At 35.4% G+C, this 27,878-nt stretch overlaps 1 protein-coding gene across 1 annotated transcript; it reads left to right on the forward strand.

The window, feature by feature from the left end:
- Positions 1-27,755, forward strand: LOC113232626. The gene is made up of 10 exons (XM_026467397.1): positions 1-127; positions 478-660; positions 3,198-3,512; positions 4,038-5,858; positions 13,216-13,456; positions 15,496-15,572; positions 21,817-21,999; positions 23,796-24,110; positions 24,428-25,408; positions 25,862-27,755. Exons 1-10 carry the CDS (start codon positions 74-76, stop codon positions 26,015-26,017), a joined length of 4,326 nt encoding a protein of 1,441 aa, XP_026323182.1. The 5' UTR covers positions 1-73; the 3' UTR covers positions 26,018-27,755.
- Positions 27,756-27,878: the final 123 nt, after the last annotated feature.

The following is a 27,878-nucleotide window of genomic DNA, read 5'->3' on the forward strand; positions in this document are numbered from 1 at the left end:
TTACCCAACAAAAGACCATACCTATTTGTTTTGTCTCTAATCATGGCAGCCATTATGAAAGATGTAAAAACTGATGAACTGCCTACTCTCAAGTACCTACACATCTGCACTTTGTACACAGATGTTTGTAAGAGATTTGCTGCATATTAACCTTCAATATAATTCTTCCTTACGTTCAAATGTTTCTAGCCACTCAAAGTAATCAACCACACAGGTGAAATGCAATGCCATACATACCCAACAATCATCTAATTGTTTTTGTAATCTTTTTAGTGTATAGGATACTTGCTTTGCTAATCTGTGAATACCCATTGCATATCTATTACCTAAAATGAAACTAAGTAACTTAATAATGTTTTCTCCTTTTACATTGATTGGTTTCACAGTGAAATATAATGCATAAGTATAACCTACCACAAAGCCTTAAATCCCTAGTTTAAAATTCTTTTTTAATTATGATATGAATTCTCTCTACAGACAATGGAGTCAAAGATCCACCGGAATGCAATTCTCACTGGCTATGTGGATGCATATTGCTTAATCTGTGAGAATTTGCTGAGAACAGAGGACATCTTCAAACACATCGACAAGCCAATTCATATGAAAAATCTCCTCTCCTCTCCTTATGTGAACAAGTATAAGGGTGAATATATAAGAAAGGTTAGCAATTTGATATTTTACTGCCTCCTTGGACGAATGGAAGAGATCCCAGGTTCGATTCCCGGGCCAGGAGAAATATTTGTGTGGCCTACATTTATATCTCTCGTGAGTTTGGGTAATTTGTGGTTGTCTATGTGTGCGTCCATGGCACAAGCCGCGGCACAGAGTTTCCCTAGGGCGGGGCTTTGTTGAGTGTGTGCGTTGAGTGTGAGTGTTGAGTGATATGTATTCAAAGATAAATGAGAAATTCTTAGAAATAATAAAAATATGTGGAATGGATAGTCATTCAAACTTAGTAGCAGTAGAGCTCCTTGTGAAAGAGTTCGTCCAGGTTACCTTACCTATTTCTGCTGCCAAGCAGTAATGGCAGCATTACTGTGTTCCTGTTTTGAAGGGTAAGGGTGCTGATGAAATTACAGGCACAAGGGACTTGTCAACTTACGTCTCAGGGTGACGGTCACTGTGGCACTGTAATTGGCATGTACAGCTTACCATCAGGCGCACAACTTGTTCGTCCCGTTACTTGATGTTACATTAAAAAAATGATGTCGTTTTATGTGTACAATGGTTTGTGTAGGCATAACTATAAAACTAGAATATTAAGTAATACTGTTAAATAAGTCAACATACTCATTAAGTTGATGTTATTTTTTACTATGGACCTAATAACTTTTGTAGTAAACAACTATTTCTTATTAACTTATTTTCAACGTCAATATTAAGCACTAATTAAATTCAGCAATTAGTCCGCGATTCCATATTGGAGTCTCAATCAAAATCCCATTAGTCTGACATTGTTATAAATATTTATATTGAATATAATATGTGTGTGTTTATGTATTTATGTGTATATAGGTTGCTTATATAAGTATATAGTTAGTCATATAATATTATGTGTTATATTTATATTGTGTTTAAACTATATATCATAATTATTTATAAACTTCTTCCTATCTGTTTTAATTATCATGTTATGCACCCCTGTTAGTTATTTTGAACCCAGCTCTCCGGTTGACTGGCAGAGAATGCCTAATGGTATTAAGTCCGCCATTTGTACTGTTTTGTGTGCAATTAAGTTTAAATAAATAAATATTTATTATTAACAATTCATTGTTTGTACCAAAAAGAATATTAAGCAAATTAATAACAAGAGATATGGTATGGTGTAATTGCCTGGTATCTGCAACTCGCAGTTAGACGCCAATTTTGCGTGTGCTGGGTGCACCGTCTTTTTTATGATAGTAAGTGATGGGACGAACAACGGACCGGACGGAAAAAAGTCGTGCGCCTGATGGTAAACGACACGCCTCTCCATAACAGTTGCAGTGCCACTCAGAGCTTTAAATCCCAAAGATCTGAGGTGCACTTACTCTGCGCCCATCACCCTCAGACATAAGTTGAAAAGTCCCATGTGCCTGTAATTTCACCAACACCCTTACCCTTTAAAACCGGAATGCAGTAATGCTCACATTATTGGCTTGGCAGTAGCAATAGGTAAGGTGGCAGTACTTTCCTGGATGAACTCTTTCACAAGTAATGTGATTCGAGCCTGATTCTACAAATTTTCATATATTCTTTGGGAGTGGGTGACAACATTTCTAAAAAATGCATCATAAAACAGGCTTATCATGGAAAAGTCCATTGCTAATGGATTGTAAATAAATCAATTTTATATTATCTGACAATGTTATCATTCATTTTGTTGATTGTGTTTATGTTGGTGCACTGTGTTCTTTACACACTGGATGTGACTTATGATTGGAACAGTCCATACTATACATGTTCCATTTCTGTTTCTAGTTATGATAATGAGAATAATGGTTTATTATAGACATTGTTAGGTCCATAGCAAAAAAACATTTACAGGCTAATGAAAATGTCAACTTGTTTCACTATTTTGCAATATAAAACCTATGCATAATATTTGAGTATCCAGTATCTTTTTTGACAGTACTGGAAATATTGATTTATGAGATTTGTTATTTTAAAATTTTTATCACTTACAGCTTTCTTACCTACTTATTATTTCAATATTTTGTTGTGATTCTCCTTGAATCTTATTAATTTCGTTACATGCTGCTTTCTATTCCTTCCATTATACAAGACACGTCATGCACTCGTATAATTCTTCCTTAATTTGGTTGTTGAGGGAAATGCTGATACAATGGCTGCGTCTTTAAAGTTTTCCATTCCAGACTCTGGCAACAATCAAAACAATAGTTCTACCTAAGGCTATACCATCAATCAGTAGTAGTATTGGGCATTGTATAGGAAGTAATTCGCGTTTTGGCATCATTGCATATTTTTATGAATATATTTTTCCTGCATCTCGTCAACCTTTAATATCGTTAAGTCCCACTTTTTAGATGATTCTCCTCTGAAATTATTATTTTACAATGCTTTTCATTTTCAAAGTAATGTGGTTTCATCCATTTCATCTCACCAAATTTTTCAGAAGCAGCTGCAACTGCAGCTACAACTTTTTCTGTTACTTTTCAATTTACACATCAAATCAACTTCAAGAACATCTATTTCAGGTAAAGCAAGGGTACTACTGTGAATTTTGCAACATTCTCTTCCCAACAACAGCTAAAGTAAACTTACACATTGCCGAAGCAACCCACATTCAAAACAAAGGTGCCCCAGTTGTGAAACGCGTTGGAAACTCTTTGATAGCGTTAAACGACATTTACATAAACGAAAAAGCATGGAATGGTTTGATTGAAGACATTTGCGCATTGTGCAATTTAGAGTTTAATAACGAGAACATCCATAAGACAGAGCAAAACCATATATTGAACTTGATACAGAAGAAAGTCCAGTTTCTCGATAAAAAGGCTGTTTACAGGATGGTGGGTATTCTATATATATATATATATATATATATATATGTACTGGTTATTGTATTTGTGGGTTTATATATTTACTGTCAGTGTTCATCAGCACAACAGCAACCTCAGCTTTGAATTCAACTATATGCTACTTACCATAAGAATTGTCTCAAAGTCTTGTATCTAAATCTGAGTATGCTATTTAGTGTATAAAAAACATTAATAACTCTAATAGCTTTTAAAATTAACTGTTATAAAATTATTATTAGTTATTCATAATACATCATGAGTACCAGTTCCTATTGGTAATGATTAAATCTGATGTTCCCAGTCTACATTGGACCAGTGTGACCAACTAACCTATAGTCTCTTCTTAGAGGAGCCCCGTGCTCAGCAGTGGGATATATAATAGGTATAATGGATATATAATTGGGTTGTACGGTTGGACTTTATGCTTGTTTATTGCATTCAGTAGAGAAACAAAACACTAAGGTTACAGATTAGATTGCAAATGCGTATTTAATTAAAACAATATTAAAATTTCAGGTTGATAATGAATCTTTTCAATGTCTAACATGCAATATGATATTTGCTCTAAGCGCGATTGAAACTCATTTCGGCGAAAATAATCACAAAAACATGTTCCAAAAATGTCGAGAAAACCCATTTGAGCCAGCAATAATTGTGCAACAAAGTGACAAAAAAGCGCTTAAAAATCTAGACGATGCATCAAAGGAAATTGCCAATAAGTCAACACTTAAAACACCTAACACACAACAAGCAGAACAGAATTTGGGTAATACTAATATGAAAACTAACAGAAGTGAACCTAAATATGGAAGCAAAACGAATGTAAATGCGACAGCAAAGATGGAGGAAGCAATGGGACACGTCATGAAACCTAATTTTGACCAAAACCATAATGACACTGTCAAATACGGGACCACAGGGGAAGAAGAAGCCCAGAACATGTCACTTAATATATTAGATGTTCCAAAAAACTTGAATCAGACTCTTGCAACAAGTACCCCAACAGAAAGTCAAACATCAAGAAGAGAAATAAATGACGAAAAAGCGCGTAAAATACACTATATACAAAAAGTTGTCAAAAGTGCAAAGCCTAATGATACACTGAATGAAGTCCCTAAGAAGTCAATACTTGAAACATTTAACCCAACACAGATGGAAAATAAACCAGATAAAAATAAAAATAGTAATCCAAAAATCACCACAAGTGAACTTAAACATGAAAGCAAAACGAATGTAAATGCGACAGCAAAGATGAAGGAAGCGGTGGGCCACGTCCTGAAAACTAATTTTGACCAAAACCACAATGAAACTGACAAAAACCAGCCCACAAGGGAAGAAGAAAAAGCTGAGAACGCTACACAAAATTTGTCAGAAGTCCCCAAAAACTTCAATCAGACTCTTGCGATAAATACCCTTACAGAAAGTAAAAAAGAAACATCTTCAAGAAGGGAAATAAATGACGAAAAAGTGCTTAAAATAAACCGTGTACAAAAAGTTGTCAAAAGTGCAAAGCCTAATGATACATTGAAAGAAGACCCCAAGATATCGACACTTGATACGTCTAACCCAAATCAGACGGAAAAGAAATCAGATAAAAATAAAAATACAGAAACCAACACAAGTGAACATAAACATGAAAGTAAAACTAATGTAAATGCAACAGCAAAAATGGAGGAAGCGGTACACATCATGAAAACTACTTTTGACCAAAACCACCATGACATTGACAAAAACCAGCCCTCAAGGGAAGAAGAAGAAAAAGCCGAGGACGCTATACAAAATTTGTCAGAAGTCCCCCCCGAAAACGTAAATCAGTCTCTTGCAGCATGTAACCAAACAGGAAGTCCAAAGGAAACATCTTCAAGAAAGGAAATAAATGATCAAGCTGAATTTGCTAATGAACACAATCTGACATACAATGAAGGTAAAGGCAATGCATTTTGTCGTTTATGCAATGTACGATTACCAGCGCATTTGAAAAGTATGAAGGAACATGTGAAAGGTACAAATCATACAAATAAAGTAAAGTTGAAATATGGAAACATCGCCAAGAATAAAAAGGACAATTTTCCGAAGACTATTCCAACAGATAAGTTTCTCAGACAGATACATTCAATTAGGACTCGCCATGGTCAACATGTGATATTGAATGACAAGTTTTTCTTGACATTGCACAGTTATTCGATGATTACGAACAATATGAACATTCTACGCTGTCAAGTTTGCGAAGTGAATCTTCTTGACGGGATTGAGCGTCACTTAGACACCAGCACCCATGAAACTGCCATAGACAAGACTCCCGTTGTACAGAAATTGAACGGCGAATTTGTTAGGGAGGTAAGTAAGGGAGTTGTAACACTTATAGACGCGGAGTCACATTAGTTTTATTAATTTTACTGCTCAGTAAAATTCTTTATGTCCATGCAATTAACACTTAAGGACTCGCGCCCGAATTTGTAACGCAAAGACTCGCTACCGGGTCCACTAGACCCAGTAACATAATGTTAGCTGAATCCAAAACTACTGAATGCAATACAATGATTTTTATTAAACATGATTAAGATATTAAAATTAAAGGAAAACAATAACATGCATTATCTTTTATTGTTTTTGTATGTTAATAAAACTCTAGTACAAAATACAAGTATTTTTATCGAGTATTTATGGCACTTTTCAATTTTACAACTACAAATTGTAAGCAATGAAACTTATATTATAACTTTTTGTATTTTCTTAAACAACTATAACTTACTTATCTAAAATCACATGAAGAGATCAATAATTACTTGAAAAAAAAAAGTAAATCGACTTCGAAAATGAACAAAACAAAATCAACTTTTTTACTCAACATCGAGAATTAGCATCACTCAATCACTCTGTGATACAGATTTATTGTAACAATTTGAACACAAATACTTGGTGTGTTCTCCACAAATTGAGATATTGCAGTTTTTGCAAGAATTTTTGGTTTTTCTATCCTTTTTCCAATCACATAGACCGCAACGCACTTTACGTCCGGAAATTGGCGGATTTGCATGAGGAGTTGGATGAACTTCGGGTATTATGTTTTGGATGCGATTTTTTATTTGTTGTGGTATATTTGTTATAAGTATTCTTTCATGAAGAAGAGGTTGTACCATAGAAATTGCCAACATTTTGATAAAATGTCTTCGTGCTAAGTTATCGGCAGCTGCCACGGTCTTGTAAATAATATAGGCATTTAATGCGCCAATATTTAAAACACCAAAAAATATACACAATGGCCATCGCTGGGTACGTCTCGAAACGGAATATGTGGCTGTCATTTGGTCGACAATATCCACTCCACATTTTGTAGCGTTATAATCACTTATCATTTCTGGCTTCTTTTTCTCGCCAGTTTGTTCATCAATTTTGGCATCATGATGCATTGTGGATGGTACTAGAACGACTTTTCCACTTTTAGGTACGTAAGACACAAGTGTGGATTTATTTTGGAAACCAAAGTAAGTTTCGTGTGCCTCTCTTCCTCTAGTCTGTGTAAACTCTTGAGGTATCTCTTTTTTGTTCTTCCTCAGCGTCCCTAAACAAGTTAGGCTAAAGTCGTCTAGCAGATCTGACATCAATGTAACGCTCATGAACCAATTGTCCATTACTATATTACGGTTACTACCTTTTATAGGATCTACTAGCCTTTTGACTACGTCGCCAGGAGAATTACTGAGCTGATACGGCCCATCCTTCTGTTTTCCTGCGTATATTTCCAAATTTGAAGTATAGTACGTCTTTGCGTCGCAAACAGCGAACATTTTGAGTCCGTACTTGGCTGGCTTACTGGGGAGATATTGACGGAATGGGCATCGGCCACGGAACGCTAAAAGCATTTCATCTATAGTTACATGCTCTCCATGTACGTAATGTCTTTGAATGTTAGATACGAATAGCTGGAAAATCTCTCGTATTGGTGCCAATTTATCATTTACTTTACGTGCTTCTCTTGTCCTTATATCATCAAAACGTAGGCATCTGAGGAGATGACGAAATCTTCGTCGTGACATAGTTGATATGCAGATATCACATCCAGTGCCGTCTGTGGCCCACAAGTCCTTAGAATTCAAATGTGCTCCTCTCAATTTTCCAATGTAGAAGAGAAGCCCGAACAAGGCTTTAATTTCATTAAGACATGTAGGTTTGCAGTCTCTTTCTCTTTCAAAGTTTGCTAAAATTTTCTCAGTCATGTAAATATTTGTGCATTCTACTATTTTATTCAAAATTTCATTACAAAAGAATAAACAAAATGCTTGCAATGGAGTGGTTATGTTGGATGCCTCATGACAAGGTCCTGGAACTTCTGTTATAATGTTATGACTCCGAGTTCTTGTATTTTGCATAGGTTGATCAATACTCCATTCGGTGGTTTTATCTTTTCCGATATAGAACCCTTTCTGTAAAATTGACAAAGGAACGCAATCTAAATCAGGTCGCCGGAGATCTGGTGCAGGTCGACGAATGCCTTGCCTCTCATGTGTATATTTAATTGGTGATATTCGTGAAGAACTTTCCTCACAAGGCACATGTTCGTCGCCACTTTCTTCTGAGTCTGTCTGATGGTCATTTATTTCTAAAAAGTCTTCATTTTCAGAGCAGTCTTCATTCTCTATTTCTTCATTAATATATTCTTCTATTTCTTTGTGGCTCATTGATTTGTAAGTAGCCATTTTCTATAGTAAAAACAGATATTAATAGTTATGAAATAATTAAAAACACACTTACGTTTTTAGTCGCTACGGGGTCTAACGGACCCATACTCACCTTAAACGTCTGCAGCACTCAAGCAAACCGCGCTAACTGACACTAACGGCCGCCGCCTGCCGGTGCCGCGCCATATTGGCCTTGGAAGGTACTAAGAACGGCAACGTCGCAAATTTTTTATTTAAAAAGCAATCCAGCAAAATTTGACGTACTGGGTCTGATGGACCCATTAGCGAGTCCTTAAGTGTTAAAGCGAATCAGTCAAATCAAATTCGACTGTATTTTTTTTGTCCGGTTTCGCGCTCATTCCGGTAACCGATTTCAATAAAACTTGGCAAATAGATGTAATTCCGCGAACTATGAGGTCGGATTTTTTAGTACTCTGTACTGAGATTCTTAATATATTGTGTGCCCTATAAATAGTCAGTTTCCTTTTTTTATATATTGTGTGCCCATTAGACGGACGCTGTCAAAATTGCATCACCGTTTCATTAGAGGCACTGCCTCGGACAGGTAGTGGTTTGTTTTAAATCACGCTGCAACATTATGAACTACATGAAGAAGGTAGTCGAAAGGGTGGAACCAAAGGGATGATTTATGTTACAGTGGACATAAAGGTTTTTTTGATCAGCTTAAGTTGATTCTGCATTGATAAGTGTGGGGATACATTATATAAATAAATAGATTATTATTAATTTAATTTAAATAAAAATTAAAAGTTAAAATAAAAATTCATCAGAATTTTTATTTTAGAGCTTTTCAATGTTATCTAACTGAAAAACCAAGTTACAAATAAAGGGTTACGCCCAATTTTGGCCCAGCGTAAACAAGACAAATTACAATACAGTAAAACTGCATTTTTTCAATAACAAATTAATCATAACTAGTAATAAAAAGAAAAGTTGGGATTAATCAAAACTAATTAAAAGTATTTTAATTTATTTTTGTCATAATTGCAATAGTTATTCAAAATGCATAAGAATGTTGTCAGTTTAGAAATGCAATAGTTCAAAATCGATTATTGGTATCATAAATCGATTATGATAAAGCCTTACATATTATTATGTTAGCGCAAGGCATCGTTAGTTTGCCGCTGAAGGTATATGCTGTTGGGTGAGTTAACATCCAATGGTATTTTGAATAGAGCATTCACACTACATGAATGCAATTAATCGCAATCGATACTATTTTTATTATTTGTTTCCATTGATATATTATATCAATGGAAATACATGTTTGTTTCGATACAAATATTTTTTTACTTTTGACATAATATATCAACACATTAATTAATTGAATAATGGAATTAAATATAGTTTAAGATTACTTTTTTTTAAATCTATGATCATTTACAAAAAAAATTCTATGGAACAGCAAAGAAAAGTATATAGTTTTTTTGTAAATATTTTTTATATTATTGTGAGAAGAGAATATAGAAACTAACAGTTGTTATAATACTTATGGAATCGATTACATATCGATCAATCGATTACCCTTTTAAAGTAGCGAGTTGGCAACACTAAACATCATTTTGACATTTCCTCTAGCGGCATTTTATGCGTTTGCGCTTTGGAAAATAAATTGTTAATTTACGAATTATATCTGACTACTCCGGCTTGCTAATGGATTCCGAATCTTCGCACGACGACACTGGCTTGCAAATGGATGATGTACCCGCTTCTCACGCCGATTACGGCCTGCAAATGGTTTCTGAACCCACTTCTACTGACAACTCTGGCACAGCCGCGGTTTCCGAAACTACAGCTCAAGTTGACTCTCCGTTGGAATCAGGGACTCAGCGACATTGTGTTAATTGTAACATAAATATCACGCGGATGAGAAGACATCCGTTGATGATCGATGAAATTCGATTACTTATTCAACAATGGGTTGCACCGCGGCAGGTGAGCAACAACAATTTATTACGAAAACTGACATTTTTAGTTCTAAGCATATTTTTATACATCTGTATTTTAATTTTATTGTAGGTATCAAGCAACAATTTATTATGTCATCCTTGTTGGTCTCTTGCTTGGAATGAAACCTTAAATTCACCAAACCAACCAGCTACAAGAATAGTTGGTCATCAGCTTGTGTGTGTAAATTGTGGCTGTTCGCTTCTGCGGCGAAGATCCCACACATTGCATACCAACACAGACCGGGAGAGGCGCATTAGAAATGTGATTGCAGAATGGATAATACCACGCCAAGTAAGTTTCTTGAAAGGTTTTCTTTATTTGTTTCTAGTGTTCACATTTAGACAGTAACTTGTAAATAATAAGTAATACAGTAACACACCCACATATCCAAGATGCAGTACCTATGCCTCATACTTTTGAAATCTAGTTCGCTCAATGTTTAGCTTGGGTTATATGGTCTTAAAGTAATTTGCAAATCAACCCGTCGGTTACAGCGGTATAATTATTGTTACTTTTGTTGTTGTGCATCATGCAAGTTACCATCATAGAGGACCTGGCATTCATGTTACTATAACTTTTTATGTTTTCGGTCACCACTTGTCCACTTTATAAGTCTTGTATTTAATTTTTTTGGCTTCCTTCAACTACTGCCAGATTAGGTTTGTATTATACACACACACACACACACACTCAACATAACCCCGCACTAGGGAAAACCCTGTGTCGCAGGTGCCACAAACATAGAAAACCACAAATTACACCCAAACTCATGACAGAAATAAACGTAGGCCATACAAATATTTCTCCCGACCCGGGAATCGAACCTGGGACCTCTGCGTGGCAGTATGGCGTAGTAACTGTTCGGCCACGGAGGCAATTTATACACATAATAACATTGCATTTTTTGTTCCAGCTTGGATCATCAGATCATATATGTCATCCATGTTGGCAAAGAAGTGATCGAGCATCCATAGATTTCACTGAGCCGTCTACATCACAACATGATGTGTCATCATCAGAATCTGCAGATCATTCCCAATATGAAGAAATAGATCGCACAGGAAGTACAATATTCTTACCCAACTATGTCAGAGCACCAAATACACAGAGACACTGCTTTTTTCCTGGATGCAATGAAACAGAGAGAGTAGTGGTGCCCATATTTCTCAGAGTGAGGTTATTTTGTGACTATAATTACTATGTGCCACCTAATAGCAGAATTTGCAATCACCATTTAACTAGTAATTCTTGGGAGTTGTTAGCAACTTCACTTGAAAATCCAATACAAACATTTAATGCTTCGCAAATTGAAGATTTCGCATCCCTACTGAAAAACAATATGACTGTCAATTTAGATTTTGAAAATATTGATGGGATGTCTGACCATTTAGTCCATTATTGGCTGGGATTTTCGAAAGAGCAATTTAGGCACTTGCTTGCAGAATTGCCACGATTATCTTCAAAACATAGAGGCGCTTTTGCCCTTGCGGCGTATCTTTTAAAACTGCGAACTGGTGATAGCGATGAACGTATTGCTTCTCTTCTGCAAACACCTCGCAGTACACTGGAGCGACTGATGGGTATGGCAAGAGAAATTATTCACCAAGATTTTGTTCCCAGGAATTTGGGGATTAATCATATTAGTAGAGCTGAAATAGCAAGAAGAAACCTTTTAATACCAAATGGTTTGTTTGGAGGCGATGATAGAAAACCTATTGTCATAGCGGATGGCACTTATATTTATGTGCAGAAAAGCTCAAATTATCTGTACCAAAAACAAACTTATTCGTTACATAAGTACAGGAACCTAATTAAACCATTTATACTTGTATGTTCTGATGGATACATTGTAGATGTGTTAGGCCCCTATCCAGCGACTACCACAGATGCAAATATTATAAATCACGAGTTTAATCAAGATACAAGTCCGTTCAGGGAATACTTTCAACCAGGTGATGTTTTCATATTGGATAGAGGGTTTAGGGATTCAATCCCTCTTCTAGAGAGATGTGGTTATCGTGTATGTGTGCCATCATCCCTAGAAGAGGGTGAAACCCAACTATCGTCAATTGAAGCAAATAAAACCCGTACTGTCACAATTTGTCGATGGGTAGTAGAGGTGGTGAATGGTATATTCAAACAATCGTTTAAAATATTTCGTCAATCATTTTTCACCAATGCTTCAAGGCATGTAATGATTGATTTTTCAATAGCTGCCTCTCTAATAAATAGGTTTCACACTCGAATCTCTGATAGAGAAGATGCAGCCCAAATTCTGGACATAATACACCAAAATCTTTATACAAATAATGATTTGGCTGATCTTGTCCATCAGAGACATTTAAATAGAATGAGAGCAGATTTTGTTAACATAAATGTAAATAATGAAAACATTACTGGCTTTCCTCAACTCACCTACAGTGAACTTATTTTAATTGCTTGTGGAACGTATCAGCTCAAACAAGCCCGTTCATATTACGGTGAACATATTAGGTTGAATGGTTCCTATACTATAGAAGTTTGTCGAAACAGGAGCAATAACATACTGGAAGGCCTGAATTCAGCAGAAAATTGTATGCTTTTAAGAGCAAAAATACAAAGCCGACATGTTAGTCGTAAAACATATTTTATTTATATTTTAATAAATGCAAACGAAACTGGTAGAAATGCAATAAAACAATATTGCTGCAACTGCATTGTGGGCCGAAGAACAGTAGGTTGTTGTGCACATGTTATGACGATTATTTGGTATCTAAGCTGGGGCAGATATCAATCAAATATTTCACCTCCTGCCCAGTTTTTGGACGACGTTTTAGTAACGTACGAATCGGAATATGATCTGACATAATATTATAATAATAAAAATTTTTAATAATATTTTGCCGACTTTTTGTTAAACCCTTTTGACCGTAATAGGTTTATAACAGTCTATTACATCATTTCCTCTATCATATATTTGTGTCCATGGTGGGCCTGAATTACTATGGCCCTTGGGCATTGCCCTTTCTCCTAATTCAATAAATTGAAGTATTTAAATCTTACAGGTGCGATCGGGCTTGTTCCACTGTGGCTTCTGCAATCTAATCGTTGGAGTATGGGAGAATGTGTCAGTTCACCTGCAGTGCGACGACCATGTAAAAAACAAGATAGTAGCTGGCCTCTACCTTAGAGAATACCTACCTCAAATATTGGAGGCTCAATGGCGGAGACAACTTGATTTCAATTTACTCGTAGCGAGTTTATCCTCGCATCACCGACAGAGAGGAACATATTCGAGATTCATGCGTGGACATATGTTTTAGGTATTACTTGTATTATTTTTTCCCTTTAAATTTTTTTCCCTATTCCATTTACATTCTTATTTCATTGTGTTAAGTGAGGTATTTCGACGTGTTTAATCATAGTGTAAACATGCATGATCAATGTGTGAACTAAAACATGCAGAATAGACACTGATACTAGTAAAATGTAAGTCTAGATTTAAGTGGCAACAGTGTTGCTATTTCACCCAACGCCGTGAAGTTAGCTAAGGGTCAATTTGCACTGAAAGAGCAGCGGCGGAGGAGCATTTTTGGTCCAAAGTAAAACTTAGAATTTTGAATCTTCTAAAGAAAAAAAAAATTAAATTGATTTGAAGTTATAGAATAGGCACCGCGAGCAGAAGCGAGGTCGCGCGAGACTTGCAGCGACTAGTTCAAAGAGGCACCGTGCTAGCTCCGGCCGTTTTCAGTGTGACTTGACCCTACTCTCGAAGCATGAAATCCGTGATTACGGCCGTTTTTCCACTATGGATGACCTTACGTAACTACTCTCGAAGACCGTCGTTCATTCGTTCATTCATATATATATGTATGAACTATATATATATATTAATAATGAAATATATATTAATATATATATATGAACATATATTCTTGGTTCTAGCCTCGATCGAAACTCAAGTTTCTAGGTCATCCATAGTGGGAAAGTGGCCGTAATTTCGTCCTTCGAGAGTAGGGGCCTGGTCCGCATGACCGCGTCGTCAAAACTATGCTGCAGCAAGTAGTTCGATGTCATTATCTTAACGCTGATGCGATATTACGTAAGCGATATGATTTTTGTGTTTGGCGACTTCTCAATTATTGAGTGAAATACTATTATAGTATTTCTAACACTTTTTCGCAGTGTATGAAAGCACATTGAACGTCTATTAAAGCAAAGCGTTCCAGTTAAGAATGATCGTTTTATATAATTATACAGGTTGTTTGTAAAATTCTAACAACCACGGTGTTTTGTAGGTAGAGCGCGGCGTAAGCAATAGTTCGAAAAAATTTTCAGGGTTGCATGTTTTAAATTTTAACAACTCCAAATTTACGTCCTGTATTTAAATTCTATTTTGGATTTAATTATGTTTAAGTTTTAAAAGTGGACGTAAATATTTTAAAACAGTGGCGTAAACGTAAAATATGTTTCCCTGAATTTTTTTTCGAAAGTCGCTTAAGCCCTTTCTACAAAATACCTGATGTTAGTTATTCCAAGACCCTTAACAAAACATAATTAGTTAAAACAAACTTTCAAGATTTTCGTGTACTATCTGGCACTTTTTACACAGATCTGTATTTGGTAGTAATGTAACAGGCGTCCTCCCCAACGTTTCCATCCCCGCTCCTGTGTTATGCGTCGGACTAGTATTTATGCTAGCGCTTTCTTTTATTACCGCACAGAGTTATCACCGTTTAGAGTGATCTGTAAATAGATATATTTTTGTACGAAGCAAGTCATGGAAAATTTATTAAGTTGTGGTTTATGATGTTAGTTATACGAGTAGTCTTAGTACTTTATAAATAACCTGTATTTCGCTTCTTTTCATAACCGCTAAAGTATTTTAATAACCGGCAATTTATCTCACCATCGTACTGGGTCTTTAATAGTTTGGCAGTTTTTCAACCCTGACGTTGGCTAAATCGTCGCGAAAAGCTTGAACTTGAAGTATAATTGCTCAAATCAAAATAGTTAATATTTTTACATAAGTATTATAAAGCTGTATTCAGAATGTGATAAATAGTATTGTGAATAAGACACCGAGGTTTTAATCGGTTAAAGTAATCACGTGACTCTACGTCGATGGATAATTTTGTCTAAATAAATCGATTCGAAATCGATTGTCATTTAATCGAAATATCATAGGAGTAAAACGTTAGACGATACTATAAATACGTCATTTTATTAATGCTATAATGTATCTAGTACTATCAACTGATAAACTGTAATAGAATTTTCCTCGATCATTTAAATACGAGGTCTGTCCGAAAGTTACTAACTATTAATCATAATCCTGTTCGTAGCATCGTTCAAAGTAATTTCCATTCCACTGAACAACTCGCTCCCGCCGGTGCTTCCACACCCCGAAACAGTTATGGAAGTCAGATTTCGGAATAGCCCTCAGGGCACTAGTCGCTTTTCTTTATCGTCTCTCTGTCGTCAAACCGACGCCGCTTGAGCGGAATTTTCAATCTTGGAAATAGCCAATATCGCAGGGGGCTACTTCGGGACTCGCATAGTCCCGAAGTAGCCCCGAAGTAGGGTTGGCGTAGTTGAATGAATAATATGTTTTGCAAAAACTGTTGGACAAGGTTCGATAAAGGCGCTGGCGCATTATGGCGAACGCATTTTTGGGCGAGTAGCGATTGCTTAATCGCTGTACGCCCAAAAATGCGTCCGTTTTCTTCACACTGCGTCACGCAATCTTTTCAGAACCTCACCGCAAAATTCTTTGTCGATCGTCCAACCTCTTGGAGTACATTCATGATGCACCATGTTTCCAAGATTGAATAAAAAATAAAATCCCTTTAAAGGCCTAACATATAGTAGTGCATTAGTCTTGCATTAAAATAAAGTAATATAATTTAACAAAATCCAGACTTTATTTAAAATAATAACAGATTTCCATAATACATTTTTGCTTTGTAAACAGTAGGACGTTCGGTAACTTTCATTTGATAACTGTGTTCTAAATAACGTTTGCAGCTTTTGCCGGGCGAGAAGTTCGAGTAATCGTGCGGTTGTGATGTCATTTCGGTTCGGTTTCGAATACGACAGTTTGACGTTCGATTCGGGTGTTGTGAATAAAAATGAAAATAAATCGGTCGACAACTGAGTTATCGTAAGGTTCTGAATCGACCCCCTGCATCGGGATATGGAATCACCGATGAGAACTTGCTGTTTAGTAGAATAAAAATTACTTTAAAAGATGCCACGAGCCGCATTATGGTTAATAAGCCCAGCGCGGAATAACGTTAGAAGGTCTGATACTAATTTGGGACAGACCTCTTGTCTATGATCAATGCCGATGGAAGTATGTAAGAATAGTATACGTTAGATTTAGAAAAATAAGCTTAGATCCAAGATACTTACATTTATTTTTAGTTGAACATAGCATTGTATAGTGGTTCAATGAGATGTAGCATTGAACCCGTACTTCAGTGTATCAAACACGGTACAAATAATCGACGTGTTGATACAAATAGTCGATGAATCGTTGTAGGTCAAGTGTTATTAGATGAAACTTGTACCCACAAAATTCCGCTTGTTCTTGTTTGTTTGTGCCAAATTACAGAATACAAATTCTGTTATGTCTAATCATTCCATAGTAATAGTAAGGTAAATGTGTTATGATTCCACGGTAATAATAAGGTAATAAGAATTGTCTATCAATTAAAATAATATATTAAGTGCATACGTTATAAAAATATGTGGACATTTTGTTATAAGAAATGCGTGCCAAAACATTTGTGATTTAGTAAGTTAGTGCCAAAACATTGGTGATTTAAATATTAAGTGCCAAATTTTTATAACTAATTTTAAACCAAAAAAGTAAAGTGCATTTATTCAAATAAATTATGATTATTTAAATGTTGAGTATTTTATTTTTGCTATGTTAAAACTTAAAGGCTGTTTGTGTAAAGTTACTTTTTAATTGGATTTCAAATTTTGTTTTGTTAATTGTTTATTATTATTTTGGATGTCATTTTAGACTCTCCCTTGGCCTAGAAGATTAATTCTGAATTTTTAAATGAGAGAGACAATATTCCCCAGCAATGGTACAGTCGACCGCGGTCAGGGACTCAGGTTCAACAACCGGCGAACAATACGCGCCGTGTCGAGCAGGACCACTTTAGTATTATTATTTATTTTTCTTATTACTAAGATGACTTCATTTAAAGGTCTATGCAGCCCTTCATCACTGCGACAATTAACTGATCGATTGCGATAACCACTAATTACACATCGGAGTTAAAGAACTAAAGGATCTTCCTTTCTTTGACAAGACAAGTATGGTTACTCCATATAAAGTAACAGCGCATATTGTATGCGACACGCGGCGGCGGCGGCGGGTGCAAACACACAAACCACGCTGCTACGTTTGTGTGGAGTTACCATACTTGTCTTATATTATGGTTTTGACATCTGGTTGTTGTTTGTGCTTTCCCAGTATGGAGCTTCGTACGTCCATTAAGACTCAATTTCACCTCTCTACGCGCTAAGTACGCACGCGATCGCTAGAGTGCTCGAGCAACTGCGTCCGTGGTCGAACGGTTACCATTGTTACGACTGCCACGCAGAAATCCCAGGTTCGATTCCCAGGCCGGGAGAAACATTTGTATGACCTACATTTTCTATGTGTGTGTTCATGGTACTCGCGACACAGGGTTTCCCTAGTGCGGGGCTATGTTGAGTGTGTGCGTTATTATTATTCGCGACATTTCCCGCGACAGCGACTTGAGGCTGTAGTATTTTGTTGACGTAACACCGCGCCTGCCTTCACTCCACTTCCAGCGGGTTCGCTAGGTGTCGCCTATTTTAGGCAGCGGCGGAAATTCCTATACGAATGCGCGAGCATTCCCAAGCATACGCGCGACTTGTTTTTTATCTCGTATCTAGTTTGTTACTTAGCGTTACACGATTGACATAATGTTCATTTTGCTATACAGTGTGTTAGTTTGCATTCTCGCCATATTTAAGAAATTAATAATAGAAATAATGCTAAATCATCTAAAAATATTTAAAAAAATATTCTGTTCAATATTCTGGCTAATTGTATTACAAACTTGTATTGTACAAATTGTATAACAAAGCTTAGTAAAATTGTCCCCAAGTGTATGACCCCGCCACTCGCTTCACCGAGCCATACGTAATCTTTCTCGATCGCTTATTTACCTATTTTTTATATTATGTTTACATTAGTTAGAAAAGGTGACTGAAAAAAGATTTTTTGTAATTTAGTTTTAGTACTTACTTTAGGTTATATGAAAGTAGTGTTAGAAGTACCTAGCTCTAAAAAAATCACTAAAAAAATTAATCGCAAAAAATACAATGACCTCTGTAAATATGCAAACACATTATATAGGGTAGGGTGGTCGACGATGAACCACCTAAATATCCAAGAGCTGCAACTGCGGCCACTGATCGTCGCTTACCATCTGCGATTTGGAATAATATCGCTCCATAGCCCTCAGCACTCGCGTCCGTATGGAGCTCTGTTGGGTACTGTGGATCGAAAATCATCAGCACTACTTAATTGGTCAAGATATCGATCACCTGCTGTCGTATTTCCTCGCATTTGGGCGTCCAATCGAATGAGGCGAGAAAAGTTTGGCACAAACTGGCGAAAGAAAATAAGCAGCTAAACCTACACAAATTGTCTCGCTTGTGTTATCGAAAGCGGTGAAGGCAATGACTATAGAGCTTTTACCTCCCGCTTATTCGGCTTGACCTCTCCCGCTTCTTCTTCATACCCTAAGAATTATACGCGTGTCTTAGAAAAGAACATTTCTTAAGATTCAGCGAAAATCCAGCATTAGGGAGCCTATCAAGCACAACCTGCAGTATCTCGTCTCGGATATGATCAAGATGTCATCGACATACACGACTACGAACCTATACTGGTTAGTGAGGTCACCTAGGGTATTTATGATTGCGCGTTGGAAAACAGAAATTGCGTTACGGAGGCCAAATCATAATCAAAAATTCATATTGCACATTGGGTGTGATGATCGCAGTATGCTCAATTGACTCCGTCTTTACAGGTATTAAATTATTCTACAAGATGAACTATTGTGACATTTGGACGTGTATAAAATATTCTTCTCAAACACAAGCACTTCCTATTATCACATTGCTTTGTGCACCTACACTTAATAAATTTTATACATTGCCTAATGCACGTTCGGCATTGTATAGAATACCTAGACCAAATGTATAGTTGAGTTTATTTCATACATTGCCCGACTGTTTTAGGCAGTGTACAGAATATCTAGGTATTGCATACAATGCCGGATTACATGTACATTACCGATAACAAATAATGATAAAAAATAACACTTAATATATTACACTACCCGATATAAAGGGTTCTAAGTCGTCGCTCTAATTTGGGCTCCTAACTTTTGTAACATCTCCCTAAATAAGAACGTTTATTACACTCCACATTTCAACGGTCCTGAATCAAGGGTGCGCGTGGGGATTTAGGGCGCTCGCAAATCTTCAAGATTCGATTAAGCATTAAGCATTAGGCTGCCTTCCACCGGAGACATGCAAGGTAGTAAAGCGTGCTTGAGAGTGCCTATGAGTGTCTGCGAGTGCGTGCGAGCGCCTGCGTGTTGCACGGGCGTCCAATGCGTGCGAGTGTCTATGAGTGCCTGCGAGTGCGTGTCAGCGGCTGTGAGTGCCAGCGAATAACCATTTCCATTCAAAATCAATTTTTGATCAATAATTAAAAACTATAGTGATGTAACTAAAGTAACTTATTGAAAGCTAAATTGATATCAATAATGAAATTACTTTTACAATGAAAAATTTTAAATATCTACCTACTGGAAATTATTCCGGGTAAATTCCCGAAAAATTGGAAAAACGTAATTTGGATTGGAAGGCTCATGTTCTACATTTAGAATATCTTTTGGAGTTTTATTTAGCGTGAATTATAAAATAAACTTGTATAGCTAAAAGCCACCTACAGAAAATTATTATTAATTATTTGAAAGAAAAAAAAACGAGATTTTTTTAAATGGTTCAATCGTTATCGTTCAGTAACTTCAACTTTTGACAGGTATCAACATCAAATGTGGAAAAATATCCGGAAGCATAGTTATTTTTCAGAAAAATATGTTCTTTTCTAAATGGAAATTTTTGTATGACTCAATACCGCGTGAGGCAGCCTTTGTTTACTGCATCAAAACATCAGTAGTGTAGGTTTTAGTTTATGGAATTTAAACTGTATTTAATTTTCTTTATGCCACAGCCGTTAAATCTCTGCAAACAAAAAATATCGATGCAACACTGGCAAGAGGCAAAAGACTCTATTAACAAAAGGCACTTGGTATCATAATATAAACTCTGAAATTATACTGCAGTGGTTTGTGAAAAGAAGATATATTCATAGAAAGTTCTATGAAACTATTTGCAGATTACGTCTTGGTCATGGACGTTACATTCATATATTTTTCGATTCCCACATTTTTTTATCGCTAGAATCGTTATCTTTCTTGAACTATACAAAACCCCTGAAAACATCTCGCTGTCTCTACCAGATCTCTTGAAAAATTAAGAATTGTATTATTCCGTAAGAAGCACTATCGAAGACATTTAATTCTTGTAATGGAATACAAGAAAGAGACTACTCTCAGTCTTGGCTGTATGACGCATTAGTTAGTGCCTTTGCCTTTTCCAATGGAAAAAACAATACCAAAAACTTCAGTTCTTTTTCTTCTACTTGTCTAGTGTCTACAGTTATCTGTGTTATATTAGGTTATTTCTCAAACCCTACCTAATTATTGTGCAGTTTCTTGATCTTCAAGTTATTTTCTTACAATCAGGAAAGTTTAAGTGTTGTGGCGTCTTTTGTTCTCGCTGTGCTTAACAGCTTTATTCATAAACTAATGGTAAATATTTTATGCTTATCTCTAAGCTCATTTATTTCTACTTTTAGTCACTATATCTTTTTAATTTGAGCTTATAAGGTAATGTTCTTTAAATTAATTTAGATAGGACAAGTTCTATTTAAATAAAAACTTGCAAAAAAACTTATAGGTTATGATGATTCGCCGACTTTCAGTTTAGTTACACGAATCCAATTACTGTCCTAACTCAAAATTGTGGAATTGACAAAACACTTATTTGAAAACAAAAAAAATTTAATGAAACTAATAGTTTTAAATCGCTTTGTTAATACAATACTGTATTCACTCAAAAAGTGGATTTTTTTCAGAATCAATGTAAAACGCATTCTTCACTTCCCATAAAAGATTGTTAAATAATAAATATTTTGAGTTTTACAACACTATTGTAATAGTAGTGCGGAGTATTATTAAATATTATGTATAAATAAAAATATATAATAACATTGTTCACAATAAGATCCATTCAGTATTTTTTTTTTAATTTTTGAGCTGTGTTTTCTCAATTCCACAATTTGAGTTATTCTTGCAATTAAATTTGTGAATGACACAATGAAAAAATGGCCCTCACACACATGCAAACAATTTATATGCTATGTGTAGGTGTATGACATTATTTTGTTTTGTGGTTGGATAAACGCCACCCCTAGCTCTTTTACCTTTCTATATCTCCTCCAGCATTTCTTTTTTAATTATGAATTCGCTTTACAGACAATGGAGTCAAAGCTTCACCAAAATGCTATTCTCACTGGGTATGTGGATGCATACTGCTTAATCTGCGAGAGTTTGCATAGAGCAGAGGACATCTTTAATCATATTGACAAGCCGATTCATAAGAAGAATCTTGATGCTGCTCCTTATGTTACAAAATATAAGGATGAATTTATACGAAAGGTTGGCATTTTCATATACACTAGTGGCTGAATGAGATCGTCTGAAATGTACTAAAAATATATAGCAGAGTAGAAAAAAATTTATTTTTAACCAACTTCAAAAAAGGAGGAGTTTCTTAATTCGATTGTATGTTTTTTATGTATGTTACTCGATAACTCTGGAATTTGTGAACCGATTTTGATGATTCCTTTATTGTTCGAAAGAGGGTACCTCAGTAGTAGTCCCATTTCTATTTGAAGAAAATATTCCACATCTAAGAATGACAAACTAGGGGATGAATGACTTTTGAGGTCAGTTTTTTTTGATACTCTGCACTGATTTAGTTTTAACTTATATTTTAGAATAACAGTTACAGAATTCAACACAGTTAACCTGTTTCATGTTTTTTTTAAATGGACATCATGATGTCTGCAATAAAATGCTTACATCTGTTTATGCAATGCAATAAGTTATTATCACAACTACAATTTCATTGAACATGTACCAAATTAAAGTAAAAGAGGTATAATGTATTTATTGACACTTTTTTGTCAATAAATACATGTTTGCTTTAGCCATGTTTTCGCCGTCCCGGTGGGACTTGGACCCACGACCGTGCTGCATTGTTGCATTGCTCTAACCATCTGAGTCACGGGTCCAGTTACCGAGTCGTCGAAAGACTTGACGACGCTATAACAAAAACACAGAAGAGTTTAAAACCGCTAGGGCCCATTGAAAACCAGCATCACAGCCTAGTCTTGGCTGTGACTTTGGCAGAATGGGATCCTTTTGTACACGCCACTACCGCACACATTTCAGTATAGTATTATGTAACTTGTTGTTTAAATGTTATTATGCTGTTATTTTGTGTTATTTCTGTTTTTTTTTATTTTTTTATGTGTTTTTTTATAATGTGGTGACGCAATAAATGGTTTGTATTTCTATTAATTTCGACGATCCGAGGTATAACCTAAACAAAATTTATTTATTGACTGTTATGAGATGGATTGAGTCTTTATTTTATTCTTTATTTGCCTGCAGCTCTACAGGATCTAAGTAAGTCTGATTCCACCAATTTTTATACTTTCTTTCTGAATGCATCCATCATCATCTGCACTTCTAAAAGGATGCATCATAAAACGGGCTGAATAATTTCCAAAGATGACTTGGAAAAATACATTGTTAATGGATTTTAAATTATTCATATTATCTAACCATAATAGCTCAATTTGTTAATTATGTTTGATACAGTGAAGAGCACACTAGACTTTACACATAAGATTTAAATTCAACCAATTATGCCACTTATGGTAAAAATGGTCCAGACTGATTGTAGCTGTTTTCTGACTGTTCTGATGGCGATAAGAATATTAGATTATTACAGTCTTAGTCTTTAGATACATAGTGAAAAAACAATTCAATTTAATTCAACAATGTATTTTAATAAACTGTTGTGTATTTTTAACTGCTTTAAGGGAGATAATTGCACTAACCGTTTCATTCAATTAACTTTAATTATTTTATTGATTTCATAAAATGGTTTGCAAGAAAAAAATATTATTTGGCACTACTGTATATTATATATTTTTTCTGCACTCTTTATTAAAACCCTTAAATGGAAAGTCCCATTAGTGGGATGATTCTTCTCTGAAAATATTTTGTTAGAATGCTTTCTCCGTTTTGAAAGTAATTTTGTCTTGTCTGACCTCGTTTTTCAGACCCTGTTGCAATTATAGCTAGAACTTTGTCGATTTCTTTTCAATTTACATATCAAACACTAGAACAACTCCTTTTAACATCAAGAATGTCTATTCCAGGTAAAGAAAGGTTATTACTGTGAACTCTGCAATATTGTCTTCACAACAGCAACTAAAGTCAACTTACACATTGCCAAAGCAACCCATATACAAAACAAAGGTGCTCCAGTTCTGAAACGCATTGGAAATTCTGTAATAGCGATAAACGACATTTGTATAAACGAGAAAGCGTGGAATGGTTTGATTGAAGACATTTGCGCATTGTGCAATTTAGAGTTTTGTGATGAGAACATCCATAAGACAGAAGAAAACCATATACTGAACTTGATACAGAAGAAAGTACAGTTTCTTGATAAAAAGGCTGTTTATAGGATGGTGGGTATTCTGTTTAGATATTTACTTGCGGTGCTTATCAGCACAACAGCAAGTTCAGCTTTACACTTCAGGCTTTCATTTAACTCTATAGGTACTTTTTTTATAAGTACAGTCTTAAAAGCCCTACGTGTATACCTGGGTATGCTGTTGCCTGTTTTTTTTAAGTTACCAAGTGATGGGACTAACAAGTTGCGAGCCGGTTGGTAAGCGACACGCCTGTCCGTAACAGTTGCAGTGCCACTCAGAGCTTAGGATCGCAAAACCAAAAAAATTGTCCTGCAAATCAGTATTGAATTAAAAGGATATTAAAATTTCAGGTTGATAATGAATCTTTTCAATGTCTAACATGCAACATGATATTTGCTCAAAGCGCGATTGAAACTCATTTCAACGAAGATAATCACAAGAATATATTCCAAAAATGTCGAGAAGGAAAATCTGAGCCACCAATTATTGTGCAACAAAGTGACGAAAAAGCTCTTAAAATACTAGAGCATGTACAAGAAGTTAAAAATACAAATCTTAATGATACACCGAAGGAAATTCCCAATAAGTCAACACTTATAATACCTAACACACAAACAGAACAGAAATCCGGTAATAATAATACAAAAACCAATAAAAGTGAATCTAAATATGAAAGCAAAACGAATGTAAATGCAACAGCGACGATGGAGGAAGCGACGGGACATATTATGAAACCTAGTTTTGATCAAGACCACAATGAAGAAAAAACCGAGAATATTACACAAAATTTGCCAGAAGTCTCAAGACACTTCGATCAGTCTCTTGAGGCAAGCCTAATAGGCAGTCCAAAAGCAACATCCTCAAGAAAAGGAATAAATGATCTAGCTGAATTTGCTAATGAACACAATCTGACATACAATGAAGGTAATGACAATGTATTTTGTCGTATATGCAATGTACGATTACCAGCGTCCTTAAAAAGTATGAAGGAACATGTGAATGGTATAAATCATACAAATAAAGTAAAAGAGAAGATGCTAAATATTCCAAAGAATAAAGCCATTTCAAAGTATAGAACCATTCCAATGAATAAGTTTGTCAAACAGTTGTGTGGATTTAAGGGTCAATTTGTTGATCATGTGGTTGTGAATAACGAATATTGTTTGACAGCGATCAGTTATTCAATGGTTACGCTAACGACCACGCAACGCTGTCAGGTTTGCGATATGCATCTCAATAATTCGGAAGAACATTTGTACTCTTTAAGTCATATAAATGCTTTGGAAATTACACCAGTTGTGCGGGGTTTGGATGGGGAGTTTGTTAGGGAGGTGAGTAAATTAAGACTAGTATTTATTTGTATACAAAACAAAAATCCCATTAAGTACCATTATAATTTTTTTTATATGGACATCAAAAGTGTCTAGGGCTAAGCACCTTATTACCAATTATTGAAATTCAAGTGCTTTTTAATTGTTTTTTTTAACACGGATGAATTTTTTAAATTAAATTTTATAATTTGAATTTGACCAAAAAAATCCATTGGTGTTAAAACCGGATTTTCAGTAATTAGCAAAAACGTACTTGATCCCTATACACTTGATGGATTACAAGTAAACAGCTATACTGCGATAACTTGCGTTTGAATATGTTAGGTTTTTTTTTGGTACTTTTTTATACTTAGCAGTTCGATATTATTTGATTGAAACCCAAAATATAGAGAAACTTGGAATGTTATGCCCTTAATACAATAAATTACATATTAAACTACCCATACTTTGCAGGTGCGTCCTGGCCTCTTCCATTGTGGATTCTGCAATCTAATAGTTGAAGGATGGGACAATGTGTTAGTTCACCTGCATTGCGACGAACATATTAAAAGCAAGTCACTTGCTCGCTATTGTCTCAAGGAATTATTTCCTGACATAATGAAGCATTAAGAGACGATTTGATTTCAAGTTACTTCTCGTAACAACGGCAAGGTTCGACATTTTCTTTTCATGATTTCTGTATGGAGATAGTTTTAGGTTTATTACTTTGAATTATTTTATTCTCAAGTTCCTTCGTTTTCGCGATTGTTAGACATAGGAAATGAAACTATTTTTCCGGATTTAAATCGCGGTACCGGAACACAAGGTCCTATGGGACTGGTTGGTGGTAGTCAACCGTGACCATGGGACCTGTAAAGTTTGTTTGAAAAAACAGGTCCGAAAAAGTAGTTTCATTTCCTATTTTATTCTTTTTAAATTTTTTGTAAATCACATTTTGGTGCATCCTTATTTCAGTGTGCTAGGTGATTTTCGGTATGTTAATCATATTGTACTTAAACATAAATTATTATTATTAATAGACTGATATTAGTAAAATGTTATGTGTGCTATGGAATTGCATGATTGAATTCTGCCTTCCCTTTCCCATCAACAGGGGACTAGACGTAGGCTTGGGTTCCATATTGTGCATATTTCAAGGATTCGCACAGTCGCAGGAAGCGACTTATTTCGCAAACACTGTGAATTGGGCCTTTTCAAGGCGAGAGTGAATAGGCAGTATTTGACATCTCAACACTCCATCGTCACTTCCTATCAGTTGAGATGGCAACAGTGTTGCTATTACACCTCCGTGAAACTTCATGATCAAATACTGAAATTCACACTACCAGCTAACAGCTAGTAGTGCGAATTTCAGGATTTGAGCATAGACCATGTTACGTTACAACGCCGCGATTGAAACAGTAATGTCGATGCCTTACTTTCTCAAGCTCGTATCTTATAAAGACTGATTGCTCAGGAGATTTCAAAACCTTTCTATTTATTTTAAATTTCTTATCAAGGGTGTTAAATAGGATGCATTACTTTAAGAATAGGCAAGAGCCAGTGTGTGAATATGAAGGAAATGTGATATCAGCCTGCAACATTTGTATGTACAATCCATTCTTTGCATTTCAGAAAATTTGTGTTTTAAAATACGAGTTTGAGAAAGAAAGGCGATGATGTGCTAGCCATATGACCGCGATATCAATGTGATGTTACAGCAACAAGTACACTCGCAAAATATGATATTCGCTTCTAGTTGCCGGCTGCTTTTATCCGACATAAGACACACATTTGCGCGGCGCCTTAACTTTGACGCAATATTTATTACGTTTCAACGATATGTTTCTTGCGTATGGTGACTTCTAGAGTTATTCGAGGTCCTTTGATACAGTCTGAAGCTTAGTGAAGGTATAGTCGACGTCAAAACGAACCGAGAATTTTAACCAATAAGTCATTTCATATTACCCGTATTCAATGTAAATAGTGTATTTATTGAAAATATTATTGTAAGAGGGTATTCGTTGGCTGCACTCGCCCGTCGTATATAAGTTTATTATAATATGGGTACCTATACTGCCCTCCTCGTCATAACAGTATAATGCATTTTGCTAACTTTCGAAATATTGGCGACTTTTATTTTTCTTTGAAAAATGTCAATTGCGCTGATTTTGCTTAATAATAAAACTGAAACGAAATGAGATATAAAAACCGTTTATAGGGGGTTTTATATCTCATTTCGCTGTTTCTAGATTTGTTATAACTCAATTTTGCTAAAAAAATGTCGTTACGTTAGTTATGATAGGGGGGCACTAGACTTACATTACTGTTATTTGTTATAATTTTAATGTTGTACAATAAAAAAATATCATCATTACTTTTTTTAAATTACACCGTAAGTCCTATACCATTTCGAGCATGTTTGGAGTATCCACAATGCATGCCTTATCGATGCCTTACTTTCTCAAACTCGTATCTTAAAAAGAGTAAT

Source organism: Hyposmocoma kahamanoa, unplaced genomic scaffold (assembly GCF_003589595.1).
Source record: "Hyposmocoma kahamanoa isolate Upper Pololo Valley unplaced genomic scaffold, ASM358959v1 76, whole genome shotgun sequence".
Taxonomy (NCBI): domain Eukaryota; kingdom Metazoa; phylum Arthropoda; class Insecta; order Lepidoptera; family Cosmopterigidae; genus Hyposmocoma; species Hyposmocoma kahamanoa.